The following is a 15,777-nucleotide window of genomic DNA, read 5'->3' as shown; positions in this document are numbered from 1 at the left end:
GATAGTTGAGGGGCTGCAGTATGTGGGCCCCTCTGGGGAGGAAGATGAGAGGTTGTCCAAAATGGGCCCTGGACCTATGGGGGTGGGCTGGGTTGGTTCTGGGTCTCACTGTCAGACCTTGACTTTCTCCTGATCTGGAGTGGGGGCAGTATGCACAGGCCCAGGTCCCAGCCCAGGCTAACATAGACACAGCTAGGGAATCTGGCCACTTGAGGGCACCATCCCTTCCGAGATGGAAACTTGGGTGGGGCTGGGTGGGGGAGGAGCCGAAAAGCAGGTGCCCAGGCGATGCCAAGGGATCTGGGCACCTGCTGCCACCCACTGTGTAGGCACCAGGGTTAGCATGTGGCCCAGGAATAATGACCCCTTCCTCAGGGAATGGGCGCAGTTACAAGGCAGGTTGGCGCCAACCTCAGCTCTCCACCCAGCCTACCTCTGGGGTGCCTGATTGCAGGCTCCCTGCACCTGACCTACCGATTAACCCTGACAGGGGTATCCCAGCCACCTAGTCACCATCATTAAGTAAGGGGGCAGCAGGCTTCTGGAGACCTGAAGGTGAGAAGGGCAAAGGTGCTAACCTCTTGGTCCCTGGTCTCCTGGGGCTCTGCTCCACCCCAGAGACTGGAGGCCTGGGGGAGATAGGGGCAGTCCCACCCCTGCAGGACAGAGGGAAGCCAGATGTTTCCTCCTGCTCCCTCACACGTGGCTCCGACACCCGCCGGCACCCGCCGCCAGCTCCGGAAACAGGAGTAAATAATATGGGGGGGGTGGCCTGGGATGCGAGTAGGGAGGCTGGTGGGGGAGGGTACTCTACAGGTTCCTGGCCTGGGAGGCGCGCTGCTTGGGGCAGGAGGTGATGCCACCTGAGAAGAGGGCAGTGGGAAGATGAGATAAGGGGGGTCCCCAGCCCAGACAGAGGCTGGACTCCTCTCAGACTGGCACTGGCATGAGGGGATGCCTGGCATTTAGGGCATGACAGAGGGTCAGAGCCGGGGTGGGGGCGCCCAGGGCACGCAGGGAGGGGGAGTCCTCGCCAGGCCTTGGCTCCAGCCCTTTCCGGCCCTTATTGTCCGTGGTGAGAACAGGACGCTGTCCCGTTCCCACTGCCTGGCCCCCCCAGCTCTGCTCCCCAGGGGCTCGGAAAGGATGTTGGGAAACAAGAGAGAGCCAGAGACTCGTAGAGACAGAGATGCCGAGAGACACAGAGACAGATACAAAGGGGAAAGGTTCAGTCAAAAGCGAGCATTGAAGCTCATTGTGAGCCGAGCAGGCCCTGGGCACTGTGGGAACCACGAAAGAATGGGAGGCGGGAGGCCCTGCCCTCGGGGACCTCCGGGCTGTCCTGCCCTGTGCGCACGCCTTCTTGACTTAGGGTCACTCACAGAGCCGCCTCCTAAACAAACAATTGCTGGAACCCTTGTGCAGGCACCGTTGGTGCCACTTAATTGCTCCTGCTTCAGGTGCATTTCTTTACCTCCCTCCCAGCAGACTAGAAGTTCCTGAGGGGGCAGGGCCCAGATCATGCTGCCAAATCCCACCCTTCCAGTCCCCCAGGGCTGAGAGCAAGCTGGCCACACAGAGGTTGCACTGTAAATGCTGTTGGGTTGTGTTCGTGCAGAGGCAGAGAGCAAAGCCCTCTGGCTGGCCCCAGAGTTAGGCACCCGCATCACCGGGGCAAGGGGCAGACGGCGATTGCTGCAGGCCTGCCTGCTGGCAGGAAGCCGAGTGTAGCACCAGCTCTTCCCACCCCTGCCTCTGCGCTCTCAGGCGGGTGGGACTCCTTCCTTCCAGCTCTCTTCAACCTGGGCCCACAGTTAGCAACTGCTCCCTGGGCAGGTCCTCTGAAAGATGGAGAGAGGCCCAGGTCCACTTCAAAATGAAGAAACACCAAGGCATGTTTGAAATGTTTACATTTAACAAATTAACACTTTTTAACAAAATTACAATGCAGTATAATGTTGCTAGTCACAAGATCATTACAGGACTTTTGGAAATTTTTCCTTCACAGGAAACTGCGGGCCCTATGTTATAATGTAAAGTCCTATGATAATGGGCATATCAGATTCATTGTACTATTCTTTCTACCTTTGTACATATTTGAAAATTCCTTAATAAAAGTGAAACCACTTGCACGGTAGTCCCTTCATCCTGCTCTATCAGAGAGTAACAGTGCGACAGGTCTGGAACCGCACTTGGAGGTAACATAAGAAGTCTAAATTCGAGGCCCTGTGTGACAATAAGGGCTGAGCCAAATGGCCCTCGTGGCCTGTGAGGAGCCCTTCTCTGAGAACTCCCCTCACCTCACAGAAGCTGGAAGAGCAGGGGGAGTTTCCTCCACCCATTCTCGCCTGAGGCTGTGCTGCCAGAAAGGACTGAAGAGCAGGATTCCTGTCTGCACAGCCCAGGATCTCACCAAAAAAACCTTCCACACATCCCCTTTCTGGGCCAAGAGTTGCTGTGAGGGCCGACCTCAGGCTGCTTCAGGGGGATTGCTGTGGTGGAGGTGTGTGTACACCTGTGAGTGTGGGTCTAGGCGTAAGCCCCCCCAGGGAGACCCTTCTCCTTCCTGCTCTCAGGCTCCAGCCCCCATTTCCAGCCTCTGTGACCTGGGCCTTCTGACTCAGATCATTTCAGGTTCTGTGGGACAGTAGGAAGGAGCCCAGGTCTTGAGATCAGATAGAGCTGAGTTCTAGTTTTGGCTCTGATGCTTAGCAGGTAAGGGTCCTTGGGCAAGTTGAGTGACTTCTCTGCACCTTAAATTCTTCAAGTGTAAAATGGGGATAATACCTACCTCAGATTGTGGTGAGAAAGATCTGAATTCAACAACAATGTGTAAGAGCCTAGCGTAGTGCTTAACCTGATAGGTATTTGACAAATGTTATTTTTTTCCCTATGTAAAGACAACAATAACAACTTTAAATAAGCATTTACCACTTGCCAGTCAATGTACTTAGTGCTTTACGGATATTCTCAATTTCAACCCTTGCATCGACCTTATGAAATTAATATGCTTACTCCATATGAAGGTTAATATGTGTCAACTTGACTTGGCCATGGTGTTCAAATATTTGGTCAAACATTATTGTGGATGTTTCTGTGAGGGTGTTTTTTTGGTGAGGAAGATTGGCCCTGAGCTAACATCTGTTGACAATCTTCCTCTTTTTGCTTGAGGAACATGGTCTCTGAGCTAACATCTATGCCACTTCTCCTCCATTTTGTATGTGGGACACCACCACAGCATGGCCTGGTGAACAGAGTGTAGTCCACACCCAGGATTTGAACCCGAGAACCCTGGGCTGCTGAAGTGGAGCACATGAATCTAACCACTAAACCACCAGGACGGCCCCTGTGAGGATGTTTTTGAATGAGATTTCCATTTAAATTAGGAGTAAAGCAGACTGTCCTCCACCAAGCAGGTGAACATCATCCAGTGTGTTGAAGGCCTACTTTGAACAAAAGACTGACCTCCCCAGAGCAAGAGGAATTCAACAGCAGATGCCTTCGGACTTGAACCATGACGTTGGTTCTCTCCTGGATCTGCGGCCTGCAAGATTCCCCGGCTGTGTCTCACAGAGGCTGGGACCTAGCCGGCCCCACTGCTCCCATCCTAGGTCAGGAGGAAGTCAAGATTTGACAGAGTGAGAACCTGCAGATTTTAGATTTGCCAGCCTCTATAATTGCATGAACCAATTCCTTAAAATAAGTCTCTTTATTTGTATACGTATATACACATCCTATGGGTCTGGAGAACACTGACTAAGACACCCACTTTAGTGAAATGAAAATGAAAAAGAGGTCAAAATAACCTGCTCAAGATTATAAGTGAAGGTAGGGCTAGAGCTGAAATTCAGATCCATTAGTGCCTCCATGTTGCTTAACCAATGTGGTTACAACACATGGTTAAGCAACATGTCGTCTGGCCCCACCACCCCTCTGACCTCATTTCTTTGCATTCTTCCCCATACTCACACCATCCCACCCCCAGCCTCCGTGTGTCCCCTGTGCCAGGTGTGCTTGCACCTCGTGTCCTTTGCACTTGCTGTTCCCACTGCTGGAACCCTCATTCAGCAGATAGCTGCACTTCTCCCTCCTTCACATCATTCAAGTTTCCATGCAAATGTCTCCTTGTCAGAGAGGCCTTTCTGACCATGCTATGTAACATGGTACACTCTGTCACCTTTTAGCCACTTACCTGGCTATATTCTTTTTCACAGTACTTCTCACTAATGAATATTGAAATATTTGTTTGTTTCTTGTCTGTCTCCCACCACTTCATTGAAAGCAGGGATTTTGTTTGTTTTGCTCACTAAAACACTGCTTGACATACAGTAGGTGTTCAATATATAATTGTTAAAAGAAGAACAGAGGGCTGTCCCTGTGGCCAAGTGGGTAAGTTCGCATGCTCCGCTTCGGCAGCCCAGGGTTTTGCTGGTTCAGATCCTGGGCATGGACATGGCACCGCTCATCAGGCCATGCCGAGGTGGGTGTCCCACATAGCACAAGCAGAAGGACCTGCAACTAAAATATACAACTATTTACTGGGGGGCTTTGGGGAGAAGAAGAAGAAAAAAAAACCAAGAAGATTGGCAACAGTTGTTAGCTCAGGTGCCAATCTTAAAAAAAAAAAACAAGAACCGAGAACCTCATTAGCAACACACCATGGTCACACTTCGAGCTCTTTGCTGAACCTCCAATTCCACCTGTATCAACTCCAAACTACTGAATTCCTACAATCAGACAAATATTTCACCTGCCAGGCCTGTTCCTGGGTCCCTCCTCCCTCAGGCTATCCTCTTGTCTCATCTTGGTCTCCTCTAGCTTACCTTCTCTTGGAAATCCTGACTCATCCGGTCCCTTCTTCAATCAGTAGCACAATCTCTTGTCTGCCTTTTCCCTTTAAAGCCAGGCTGTAATTTTGTAAGTATGTGTTTTTGTGGATTACGTTTGTGTCTGTCCTGTCACCCCTATGGAACTGTGGTGCCCTAAAGACAGTTGATTATGTCTGTCCTGTCCTGTCACCCCTATGGAACTGTGGATGCCCTAAGGACAGGGATGGAGTCAACAGCACCTGACCACCTCGAAACTTCTCCAAGGACCCAGTAATCACCATGGCACCTGTGACCTCAGAAAGCCCTACTGCCTGACACAATATGCACAGGCACACACAGAGGTCACCCACTCCTCTAAGGGGTGAAGCTGCTGATCTGAAGGACCAAGCCCCCCAACATAAATACTTTTAAGGGGTCTTTATTAGCCTGGCCCTGGCCTGCTTTTCCAGCCTCATCTCCTGCCACTCCCCCATGAAGCAGTCTTTGTCCCAGAGACAGCCACAAAGGATTACTCACCACAAACTCTCATGACTCTGTGACTTTGTTCAAGCTTCTCCTTGGCCTTGCCTGCCCCACCCCCCCACCCCCCACCCCCCTACCTGAACCACTCTTACTCATCTTTCCAGTATCAACTCAGCCTTCAGGGCCTCTGTGAAACCTCCCCCTGGACAGTCACTCTTCTCCTCTGTGTTGTATATAATTTTACGTATCCTCCATCTTCAGTGCATTCTAGCATGAGGGCTCCCAGATTGGGAATTTGTCTCCCTCTGAAACCAAAGCTTGCAAAAGCAGAAGACCCCAACAAACAGGAGCTCAGCCATCTGCAGAAGTAACTCATCTCAGAAGGTGAGTGAGTGATGGTAGGGAGGCTGGAGAAAGGCTGTGGTGGTTAAGGCGCGTCCTCAGTCCTGAGATGTAACTAATGACAGCTGTTCATAAAAACAACAAGAGTAACTAATACCCAGTGCATGCTTCCCAAATGCCACACATTGTTTTAAGCACCCTGTCTACATTATGTGCTGTAATCTTGAGAGCAACCCTACGCGAGAGGATCAATTATTGGTTCCATTGTACAGCTGAGAAAACTGAAGCTCAGAGAAGTTAAGTTGCTTGCCCAAGGTCACACAGCTAAGTAAAGGAAAGAGACAGGACCCAACCTCAGACAACCGGGTTCTAAAAGCCCAAACTTTTAACCCCCAAGCTGCACTGCCTCTCATACCCTGCCATAATCACGTGTCCTGTGTCCTGCTATGACAGCAGAAGGGTGATGGCCTGCAAAAAGATTGAAGAGAAAGGAGTTGGACCATAGAATCTGCTGGCTTTTGTCTCGTGCTATCCAAGGCCAAAGACCCTGTGTCTGGCACATGGGAGTCTCTGGAGTAGTTAGATTTCCTGGGACCAAGAAATTTGGGTCAGTCTCCCTGGAGACCATCCAGTGCTAACCTGTCCTTCCTTCTGCCCCTCATCTTACATCTGTAGAAGCCCTGCTGGGTTTCCCACACTGCACTTGGTCCTGGAGATGCAATGGTCCTGGGCAGGCCAAGCGGGGAAACAACAAACCTACAGCTCAACATGGTAAGTGCCATCTGTAAAAGAGAGTCTGTGGGGCCTCAGGGGAGGAAGATGGTGACCAACCCTGCAAGACAGCGTCAAGGCCCAGGAAGGCTGCTGGGAGAACATGATGCTTCAGCTGAATATTAGAGGAATAGGTACCCACATTTTCTTGCGGCATATTTAGGGTTTCACTTTTCACACTAAAATCTTTTTAATGCACTGGGAATTTATTTTGCTGTAAGATGTGAGGCTGAAATCTAACTTAATTTACTTTTTCAAAGGGTAAGCTAGTTGCAAATGGTTTTCAAACAATCCATCTTTCCTTACTTGCAATGCTATTGCTATCATATGCTAAACTGGTATATGATTGATTTATTTCTTTACTTTTTATTCTGTTCCATTGATCTAGGGAGGGCAGTGCTATATTGTAGGGGCAAAGTTTGCAGGCTCTGAGGTCAGATTAGCTGGGGTGTGCCTCAGTTTCCTCATTTGTGAAATGGAGATAATAATAGTACCTACTTCATATGGTGGCTGTGAAGACTGAATGAGATAATGCACATAAAGTCCCCATTACAGTGCTGGCACAGAGTAATCGACCAATGACTGTCCGCTGCTATGATGATCCCTATCTGCCCATTCCTGCACTAGTAACCCGGGAGGGTGAAATTACCAAGCACAGAGCATTTAGTCGGCTGAGACAGCTCTGCTACTTACTACCTGCATGACCTTGGGGAAGGCGCTTACCTTTTACCACCTCTGTTTTGGTTTCCTCCTTCATATATGGGGATATAAAAACACCTACTAAAGCCTGTTGTGAAAATTAAACATGACAATGTCGCACAGGGCATGACACTTGATAGCCCCTCGGTGAATGTTTATTCTTCTGCTGCTGATTATTATTATAACATTATAATTTATTATCAGTCTTTATATGTTGCAGGGCAAGCCCTTTCTCATTATCTTTCCCCCTCAACTTTTCTGGGGAGTGGCAATCTTTCAGGGCCAGGTCTAGTGTGGGTGAATAGAATTTCTGGATCTGCAAAGCTGATGCGTAGCCCCTGAACTGTGCTGAAAGTCATCACGACCAGTGAGGTGTTGAATGAGCAACCAGAGGGACTCTGGGGGGAAATGGGGAAGGGAGCAGGGGTGGGGCTTTGAAATTCACATAGCAAGTTTTTTTTTTTTAAATATTTTATTTTTTTCCTTTTTCTCCCCAAAGCCCCCCAGTACATAGTTGTATATTCTTCATTGTGGGTCCTTCTAGTTGTGGCATGTGGGACGCTGCCTCAGCATGGTTTGATGAGCAGTGCCATGTCCGTGCCCAGGATTCGAACCAACAAAACACTGGGCCACCTGCAGCGGAGCGCACGAACTTAACCACTCGGCCACGGGGCCAGCCCCTACACAGCAAGTTTTTAAAAATGTTTTACTTTGTCTCAATTTTTACTTTATCAAAGGAATTTGCATAGTTTAAAAAGTCAACTACTTCCAGGAAAAAGAAATAAAAGGAATCCAAATAGGTAACGAAGAAGTAAAACTCTCGTTGTTTGCAGACGACATGATCTTATACATAGAAAACCCCAAAGAATCCACAGAAAAACTATTAGAAATAATCAACAACTACAGCAAAGTAGCAGGGTATGAAATTAACGTGCATAAATCAGTAGCATTTCTATACACTAACAATAAACTAACAGAAAAAGAACTCAAGAACTCTATCCCATTCACAATCGAAACGAAAAGAATAAAATACCTTGGGATAAACTTAACCAAGGAAGTGAAGGATCTATACAATGAAAACTACAAGACTTTCTTGAAAGAAATTGACGATGACATAAAGAGATGGAAAGACATTCCTTGCACATGGATTGGAAGAATAAACATAGTTAAAATGTCCATACTACCTAAAGCAATATACAGATTCAATGCTATCCCAATCAGAATCCCAAGAACATTCTTCACAGAAATTGAACAAACAATCCTAAAATTCATATGGGGCAACAAAAGACCGCGAATTGCTAAAGCAATCCTGAGCAAGAAAAACAAAGCCGGCGGAATCACAATCCCAGATTTCAAAACATACTACAAAGCTACAGTGATCAAAACAGCATGGTACTGGTACAAAAACAGGTCCACAGATCAATGGAACAGAATTGAAAGCCCAGAGATAAAACCACACATCTATGGACAGCTAATCTTCGACAAAGGAGCAGAGGGCCTACAATGGAGAAAAGAAAGTCTCTTCAACAAATGGTGCTGGGAAAACTGGTCAGCCACATGCAAAAGATTGAAAATCGACCATTCTTTTTCACCACACACCAAAATAAACTCAAAATGGATCAAAGACCTAAAGATTAGGCCTGAGACAATAAGTCTTTTGGAAGAGAATATAGGCAGTACACTCTTTGACATCAGTTTCAAAAGAATCTTTTCGGACACTGTAACTCCTCAGTTGAGGGAAACAATAGAAAGAATAAACAAATGGGACTTCATCAGACTAAAGAGCTTCTTCAAGGCAAGGGAAAACAGAATTGAAACAAAAAAACAGCTCACTAATTGGGAAAAAATATTTACAAGCCACTTATCCGACAAAGGGTTAATCTCCATAATATACAAAGAACTCACACTGCTTAACAACAAAAAAACAAACAACCTGATCAAAAAATGGGCAGAGGACATGAACAGACATTTCTCAAAAGAAGATATGAATATGGCCAATAGACACATGAAAAGATGTTCATCATCGCTAATCATCAGGGAAATGCAAATCAAAACTACACTAAGATATCACCTTACCCCCGTTAGATTGGCAAAAACATCCAAAACCAAGAACGACAAATGTTGGAGAGGTTGTGGAGAAAGAGGAACCCTCATACACTGTTGGTGGGAATGCAAACTGGTACAGCCACTATGGAAAACAGTATGGAGATTTCTCAAAAAGTTAAAAATAGAAATACCCTATGACCCAGCCATCCCATTACTGGGTATCTATCCTAAGAACCTGATATCAGATATCTCAAGAGTCCGTTGCACCCCTATGTTCATCGCAGCATTATTTACAATAGCCAAGACGTGGAACCAGCCTACATGCCCAGAAACTGATGATTGGATAAAGAAGATGTGGTATATATACACAATGGAATACTACTCAGCCAAGAAAAAAGACGAAATTGGCCCATTCACAACAACGTGGATGGACCTCGAGGGCATTATGTTAAGCGAAATAAGTCAGTCAGAGAAAGACGAACTCTATATGACTCCACTCATAGGTGGAAATTAGTATATTGAGAAGGAGATCTGATCGGTGGTTACCAGGGAAAAGGGGGGGTGGGGGGAGGGCACGGAGGGGGAAGTGGTGTACCCACAATATGACTAACAAAAATGTACAACTGAAATCTCAAAAGGTTGTAATCTATCATAACATTAATAAAAAAAAATAAAAAAAAAAAAAAGTCAACTACTTCTACAAGGCATTTAATGCAAACAGTCCCCTGCTCCACTTCTCCCAGCCTTACGTGCTCCTCCATAAACCACGCTCAAGTTTCTCAGCTGCTTCTTTTGGTAATTACTTCTACATTTCTAAATAACATGCTCATATTATTATTTCTTGATTCTATTTTAGATATAGCCAATTGACGGCTTGTCATGGAAGATGAGGACATAGTTCTCTTTAATCCTGATTCTCCTACTCTACTCCCCTCCCCCACCCTCTCAATTCAAATATATTCCAATTTTCAGTTAAATCAACACTCAGTGTTTACATTATTATGGCTGTGAAAATATTCTTCACAGCTGAGTTATGTAATGTTTGTACTAAAACTCTGTGAATCTGTGAAACCTGCTTTTGTTAATTAACATCAAAGATATGGGGCTGAGAAACTTCATTCTCTAAAATCATAGTGTCACATAAAAACCAGACTGTTGGTGTTGAACGCAATGCAATCTATACAAAAACTGAAATATAATAATGTATGCCTGAAATTCACACAATGTTAAAAGCCAATATGACCTCAATAAAAATAAAATAAAATAAAAAATAATACAGTCACAAACTTTGCTACTTGAAATCAATCAGTGAGCATGAACATTCCACTCTGGCCTGGAGGTCTGAGCCAAGTGGATTACTTTGACGAGAAGAAGCCTCGATTTCCAACCTAGGTGCAAAACTTCAGATAATGGGGTTTTGAACACAACATTCTACATTTATCTTAATTATATATTTATCTAATACATAATTATCTAAAATTAATTTTTTTAATTTTGTAGTTTTCAGTGGACCCTCAGTCCAATTCTCAGCCCAGGCTTGCTGTTGACTCCTTGCCTTAGAACCATGCTTACCTGGAACCTATCAAAACACTGTGTCATTTAAATATTACCTAAACTCAACCTTTTCCCATAGCTCGTAACGACCCTGTTTGTTCCTTTGATGAATCACCCCACAGTTCCTCTGGTGTCCCCACAGAGTCCCACAGCTCTCTCTTGCAGCAGCAAGTTATTAAACCTAACTCTGTCCAACTTCAGTTATTTTCCTAGTGGTCTTTATCAGACGGGCTTTTATCAGTTCTCTTTCTTTTATAATTGTTTTCCCTCCAGTTGATAATTGCCTGACCTTTTCTTTTACTTGTTTTCTATATACCTATCATGAATTCATCCCAAAACTCTTTGAAAGATGTATACACCTTCTCTCACTACCTTAAACACATCAGTAATTCCTCTGTCCCCACACTTTTTTTCTTACAGACACTTTGAGCCCTGGAGCCCTTCTTCCTCGAGCTCCAAGTTGTACTGGCTGCTGCCCTGCGTTTCTTTTTAAAAATATGACAACCTCTGTTCTCACACCTATCTCAAGCCATCGTAGTTATTTATCAATGCATCTGCTTTCCTGACTCCTGCTTTCCCCCTCCACCCCAGAAGAGGCCGAGTGTCTTGACATCTCTATTTCTCCAAAGTCTACCAGGGCACTCAAGAAACATTCGAGTGAACGGATGAATAAAAGAATAAATAAGTGAACCAATGAGTGGGATTTCTGTGCAGGACAAATGAGTTTAAGGGGAACGATATTACATTCGCACCTTGTTGCAAGGTTTAAGGGTGTGCTCAGGCTTTCTACACGCCCCACGCCAGCTTGGAACGAGGTCTTGAGGGAGAAAAGCAGCACCGAAGCCCCTAAGGACCCACGCCGCGGTTTGCGAAGCAGAGCCCACCGAAGACAGCCTAGGTAAAGACAGCGTCCGCGAGTCCTCTAGGCGCCGCCAAGAGGACTACGACTCCCAGAAGGCCCTGCGGAGGCGGAGCACGAGCCGTAGGGGACTTCCGGACCCTGACGTTGGCGCCGCGCAGGGAAGGAGAGACGCGCGGCAAACAGGTAAATGTAGGTTGAGGGCAGAAGGGAGAGGGCGGAGAGGGCGCGGGAATGGCGAGTGCGATGGCAGAATGACGCTGAGGCTAGGTGACATGGGGGGTGGGGAGGGAGGAGGACAGGGAATGGGTCTCCAATGAAGCGGGGGTAGCTGGGTGGAAGGAACCTCGAGCTCTGCTTTCTCTTCCCGCAGTGACCATGACGAAATTAGCACAGTGGCTTTGGGCACTGGCGCTCCTGGGCTCCGCCTGGGCAGCCTTGACCATGGGAGCCCTGGGCCTGGAGCTGCCCTCGTCATGCCAGGAGGTCCTTTGGCCACTGCCCGCCTACTTGCTGGTGTCCGCCGGCTGCTACGCCCTGGGCACTGTGGGCTATCGTGTGGCCACTTTTCACGACTGTGAGGACGCCGCCCGCGAGCTGCAGAGCCAGATCCAGGAGGCCCGAGCTGACTTGGCCCGCAGGGGGATGCGCTTCTGACACCTAACCTCATTCTCGCCGGGACAGCCTGCTCTCCCATCCCCCATTAAAGAGCAAGTTTATTTTCTAACTTTGTTTGGTTTGAGTATGGAATGGGAATTGGGGATTCTGTGTACCAGCTGTCGCGAGGTGAGAGGTAGGGGAGCCACCTTCCTGAGGCTCTCAGCCTTTGTCTGCAATCTGCTGGTGGTCCTCCTTTTTGCTCCAAAGGAGGCTAAGACCCCTTCTCAAGATCGCTCAGGATGGAAATGTTATTTCACTCTCCTGGTCCTTTTAACCCTGTCGGGAAGTACTTCTTGAAGCCCAATTTCCATTCTTCTTCATAACATCCAAGCTCTGTTCTTCTTAAGGCCTTCTAGATCTTTCCAACTTCTTGGTTCTTTCAGATACTTTTCTGAGCCAACCCTACCAGCCCCAGAGGAACTGTGGATCAGGCAGTGCACCTGTACCCTTCACCAAACCAGGCAGGTTGAGAAGCACTGAACAGAGAACGAGCCTTAATGGGCACAGGTAGGGAACAGTTTATTTTAAGGCACATTCTAAAGGTTCCACCCCAACCTTCAAACTAAAAAATATAATCTTGAAAAAATAAAAGTGATTCATCTCTCAAGTCCCACCCATATCTCCTAAGTAAAGCTCTTTCTTTGGTCCCTCGATTCTCAAAGTGTCTCTTTCTTTCCCAAAACCCACTGCACCCATGGAGCTGGTCAGCAGGAACAGCTGAAACAAGGAGTTCTCTTTGGTGACAGGTTGGCATTAAAGTGCCCAGTGGTCAGGTGAACTGCTTCAGGTTTGTAGGAGCTGAGAGTTCCTATCTGGCTTCTGGGAATACTTCCAGAAAAGCCAGAGGCGAATGAAGCTGGTGACGATTCCTGGAAAGTTGGGCACCTGAAATCACAAGGGCTGCTGTGAGGAGAGGAGCTGATTTTCCACTTTGCACACCTGTCAGCCCATCCCTGTTCTGCTTACCGTGATGTAGGGATCTTTGAGTCGAAACCCGTAGAGGGTCCAGGAGGCAGAGGCGAGGAGGGTGGCAATGGTGAGTGAGAAGGAGAAATGTTGGGCTGATTTAGTCTGAATGACCTTGGCCTGTGGGAAAGGATGAAAGACACTCCCAGCCCAGACATGTAGTAAAGCTCCTACATTGCCTACTAATTTCCTCAGAAAAAAATTCCTCCCCTGATCTTCTGCTACCTGATCTTTCCCTCCTGCCTCCCACTCACCCATCTCTGCTGCCCTGTCTCCTTCCAGGATTTGGCTCTTCCCTTCCTCTGGAGTGTAAGCTACAGTCTCTGGCTATGGGAGCCTGACCTTTCTTATCTCCCCCACCTCCCTGGATACCCTCACTCACCAAGTCAGCCAGTGGTGAGAGATACATACTGATGGTGAAGACACTGCAGAAGAGGCCCAGCCACTGAAGCCTGGCCTCAAGGTCGGGCACCAGGAGCCAAAAGTAGCCAAAACCCAGAAGAAGGACCCCCAGCAGGGCTGCAGTCTGTAGGAGCACGCCACGCTGCAGGGGAGAGAACAGCCTTAGCCCTGGATGTGCCAGGAGCCCTCTCTGACTCCCCTGCTGGAATTAACTCATCCTGCCCTCTCCCACGCTCCAGTGGGGGAGCCAATCTTCGTCTAAGCCTCCAGTATTGCACTTGTCACACTCTCTTTCCCACCAGTGACTTGATCATGTGTTTGATCAATCCACAACACTGGAGGTTTCTAGGGAAGGAAGCTTGGTACACACAGTAGGAGCTTAATAAATGCTTGTGTGATTGAGTGGGGAAGCAGAGCTAATCATCTCATTCTCAGCCACCGACCCTGGCTCTGAAGGAACCACCCTGGCTCTGAAGGAACTATCCGAGACAAAAGCCTTTTCCCCTCAGCTTCTTGGGCAGTGAGGCACCATCAGGCTTGGCAGGGCTACCAGCTTCGCCAGAATGGGGGGCGATGTGTGAGTCTCAGAAGACTGGCTTCATGGAGGAAGGAGGACTGCAAGGCTGGAGGGGCCTTCCAGGAAAAGGTGGCAGTGCCAGCCTGTTACAGTCTTCTAGGAAGCAGTGTCTGCGCTGCCAGCAGTGCAGGACGTGCAGCAAAGTGGGTCCAAGGGAGGGTCTCTACCTTCCGAGGGCAGTAGTGCAGATACACCAAGATATACAGGGTCTGAAGCATAGCACCCACGGAGTTCACGATGATTAGGGTCCCGTCTCCTTTCAAGGCCCCATAACTCAGCCAGCTCAGGTTGCTGCAGGGTGGAGGGGAGAGATATTCGCCCGCGGGATTGAATGTGGGAGGGGGACCCAAGGCGCCTGTTCCACGTTCCGCATCCCTCCCCCACCCCCCGCAGATAGTCTTTCCCGCCGCAGCAGTAGCCCCTCTCACTTGATATCCGTGGTGAGAAAGGGCAGGAACTGGACATTGTCCACGCTCCGGGTCATCCGCATGTGCCTAAGGTCCGAGCTGTAACGGGCCCCCGAAGCCAGGGGTGAGAGGTGGGAGGGGAAAGCCAGGCTGCTGGGGAGTCGAGACCCCCGATGCCTGTCATCCTCCCCAGGCAACTGCAGACCCCCAGCCCCGCCCTCAGCTCCCTTGCCTTCTCCCTCAGGTCAAGTGACCAGCCTCGCCCTTGTGCCCGGGCCCCTCGACCCGATTCCACTTTGACTCCAGGTTCGGGACGCAGCCTGGGGCTGTGGCCACGTCTCTGTTCCCTCTCTCTCCTTTCCCGACTTCCTGGTCCTGCCCCAGCCCAGCCCAGCCGCGCTCTCACAGGCCGCTGGAGAACATGCCGAGGGTGAAGAGCACGCAAGCTCCGGAAAGGAGCGAGTCGGCCACGCCGCCGGCCTCCATGCCTCCAGGGGTCGGATCCAGCGCTCAGCGACAGGCGCAAGGTAGCTCGGTTGGGAGCCCGCGGGCGCCGGAGCCCCGCCCCTCCGCGTCCCTGGCTCCGCCCCCGCGCGCTCGGCCATCCCCCCCGGAAACTGAACCGGAACCCGGCCCACCCCCAGAACTCCGAGCCGGAACGCAGGCCCCGCCCCTCCGAGCGCCCGTCCCGGCCCCTGCCGGCCGCAGGATTCCTGCTCCTGACGTTGCACTCCAGATCCCTGCCGGTCCGTTTCCGAAGGCTTCGCGGGTTTGTCCCCGGCACCCGCCGCTGCTCACTCTGCTTACCCCTTGGATGACCTAGACCCCCAGCCTCAACAATTTCCCGCAGGCCCGTGAGCCTACGTGGTACACCTCAAAACAAAAGCTTGCTAGACGCGACCAGACTTCAACACGCTTCCCATCCAGAGCTCCAGATCAGAACCTCGGTTAACCAGGATTTGGGAGGTTTTTCCCAGTTTGCTGAAGCCTCTTCCCAGTCTCTCCCATAAATAACAGGGATTGCCAGGAATCACCAAGGCTATCAGGTGCCCTCCCCCTTCAGCCACACTGCCAACTTTCCGTGACTTGGCCAGTCCACTGAAGCGCAAGGCTGACCCCGACGTCCAACCGACTTGCTGCTGGGAACTTTCCCTCCCAGCCTCCCACACGTCTCGGTGGGGCCGTGGGCGGGGCCGCATGCTT

At 49.2% G+C, this 15,777-nt stretch overlaps 2 protein-coding genes and 1 long non-coding RNA gene across 6 annotated transcripts; 2 read left to right on the top strand and 1 right to left on the bottom strand.

Moving 5' to 3' along the window:
- The first annotated feature begins 3,500 nt into the window (after positions 1 to 3,500).
- Positions 3,501 to 9,015, top strand: LOC123280669 (uncharacterized). The gene is made up of 4 exons (XR_006519789.2): positions 3,501 to 3,638; positions 5,553 to 5,675; positions 6,309 to 6,404; positions 7,603 to 9,015. It is a non-coding gene; the product is annotated as an uncharacterized lncRNA (long non-coding RNA).
- Positions 9,016 to 11,618: 2,603 nt separating this feature from the next.
- Positions 11,619 to 12,745, top strand: DPM3 (dolichyl-phosphate mannosyltransferase subunit 3, regulatory). Of its 3 annotated transcripts, none has more exons than XM_014837056.3 (3): positions 11,619 to 11,748; positions 11,936 to 12,272; positions 12,606 to 12,745. In XM_014837056.3, exon 2 carries the CDS (start codon positions 11,941 to 11,943, stop codon positions 12,217 to 12,219), a length of 279 nt encoding a protein of 92 aa, XP_014692542.1. In that variant the 5' UTR covers positions 11,619 to 11,748; positions 11,936 to 11,940; the 3' UTR covers positions 12,220 to 12,272; positions 12,606 to 12,745. The 3 variants fall into 3 exon arrangements, with proteins under 3 accessions (XP_014692542.1, XP_014692543.1, XP_070353708.1); XM_014837057.3 differs by having other exon boundaries at positions 11,685 to 11,754; positions 12,606 to 12,731; XM_070497607.1 differs by lacking the exon at positions 11,619 to 11,748 and adding an exon at positions 11,761 to 11,832.
- On the bottom strand, positions 12,717 to 15,188 carry SLC50A1 (solute carrier family 50 member 1). Of its 2 annotated transcripts, XM_014837053.3 has the most exons (6): positions 14,981 to 15,181; positions 14,596 to 14,673; positions 14,335 to 14,458; positions 13,571 to 13,732; positions 13,189 to 13,308; positions 12,717 to 13,107 (listed from the first exon to the last, which is right to left on the bottom strand). In XM_014837053.3, exons 1-6 carry the CDS (start codon positions 15,058 to 15,060, stop codon positions 13,006 to 13,008), a joined length of 666 nt encoding a protein of 221 aa, XP_014692539.3. In that variant the 5' UTR covers positions 15,061 to 15,181; the 3' UTR covers positions 12,717 to 13,005. The 2 variants fall into 2 exon arrangements, with proteins under 2 accessions (XP_014692539.3, XP_014692540.3); XM_014837054.3 differs by lacking the exon at positions 14,596 to 14,673 and having other exon boundaries at positions 14,981 to 15,188.
- Between the last annotated feature and the right edge of the window lie 589 nt (positions 15,189 to 15,777).

This window comes from Equus asinus, chromosome 25 (genome assembly GCF_041296235.1).
Source record: "Equus asinus isolate D_3611 breed Donkey chromosome 25, EquAss-T2T_v2, whole genome shotgun sequence".
Taxonomy (NCBI): domain Eukaryota; kingdom Metazoa; phylum Chordata; class Mammalia; order Perissodactyla; family Equidae; genus Equus; species Equus asinus.
The sequence above is the reverse complement of the archived record's forward strand: the minus strand, read 5'-3'. Positions and strand labels throughout refer to the sequence as shown.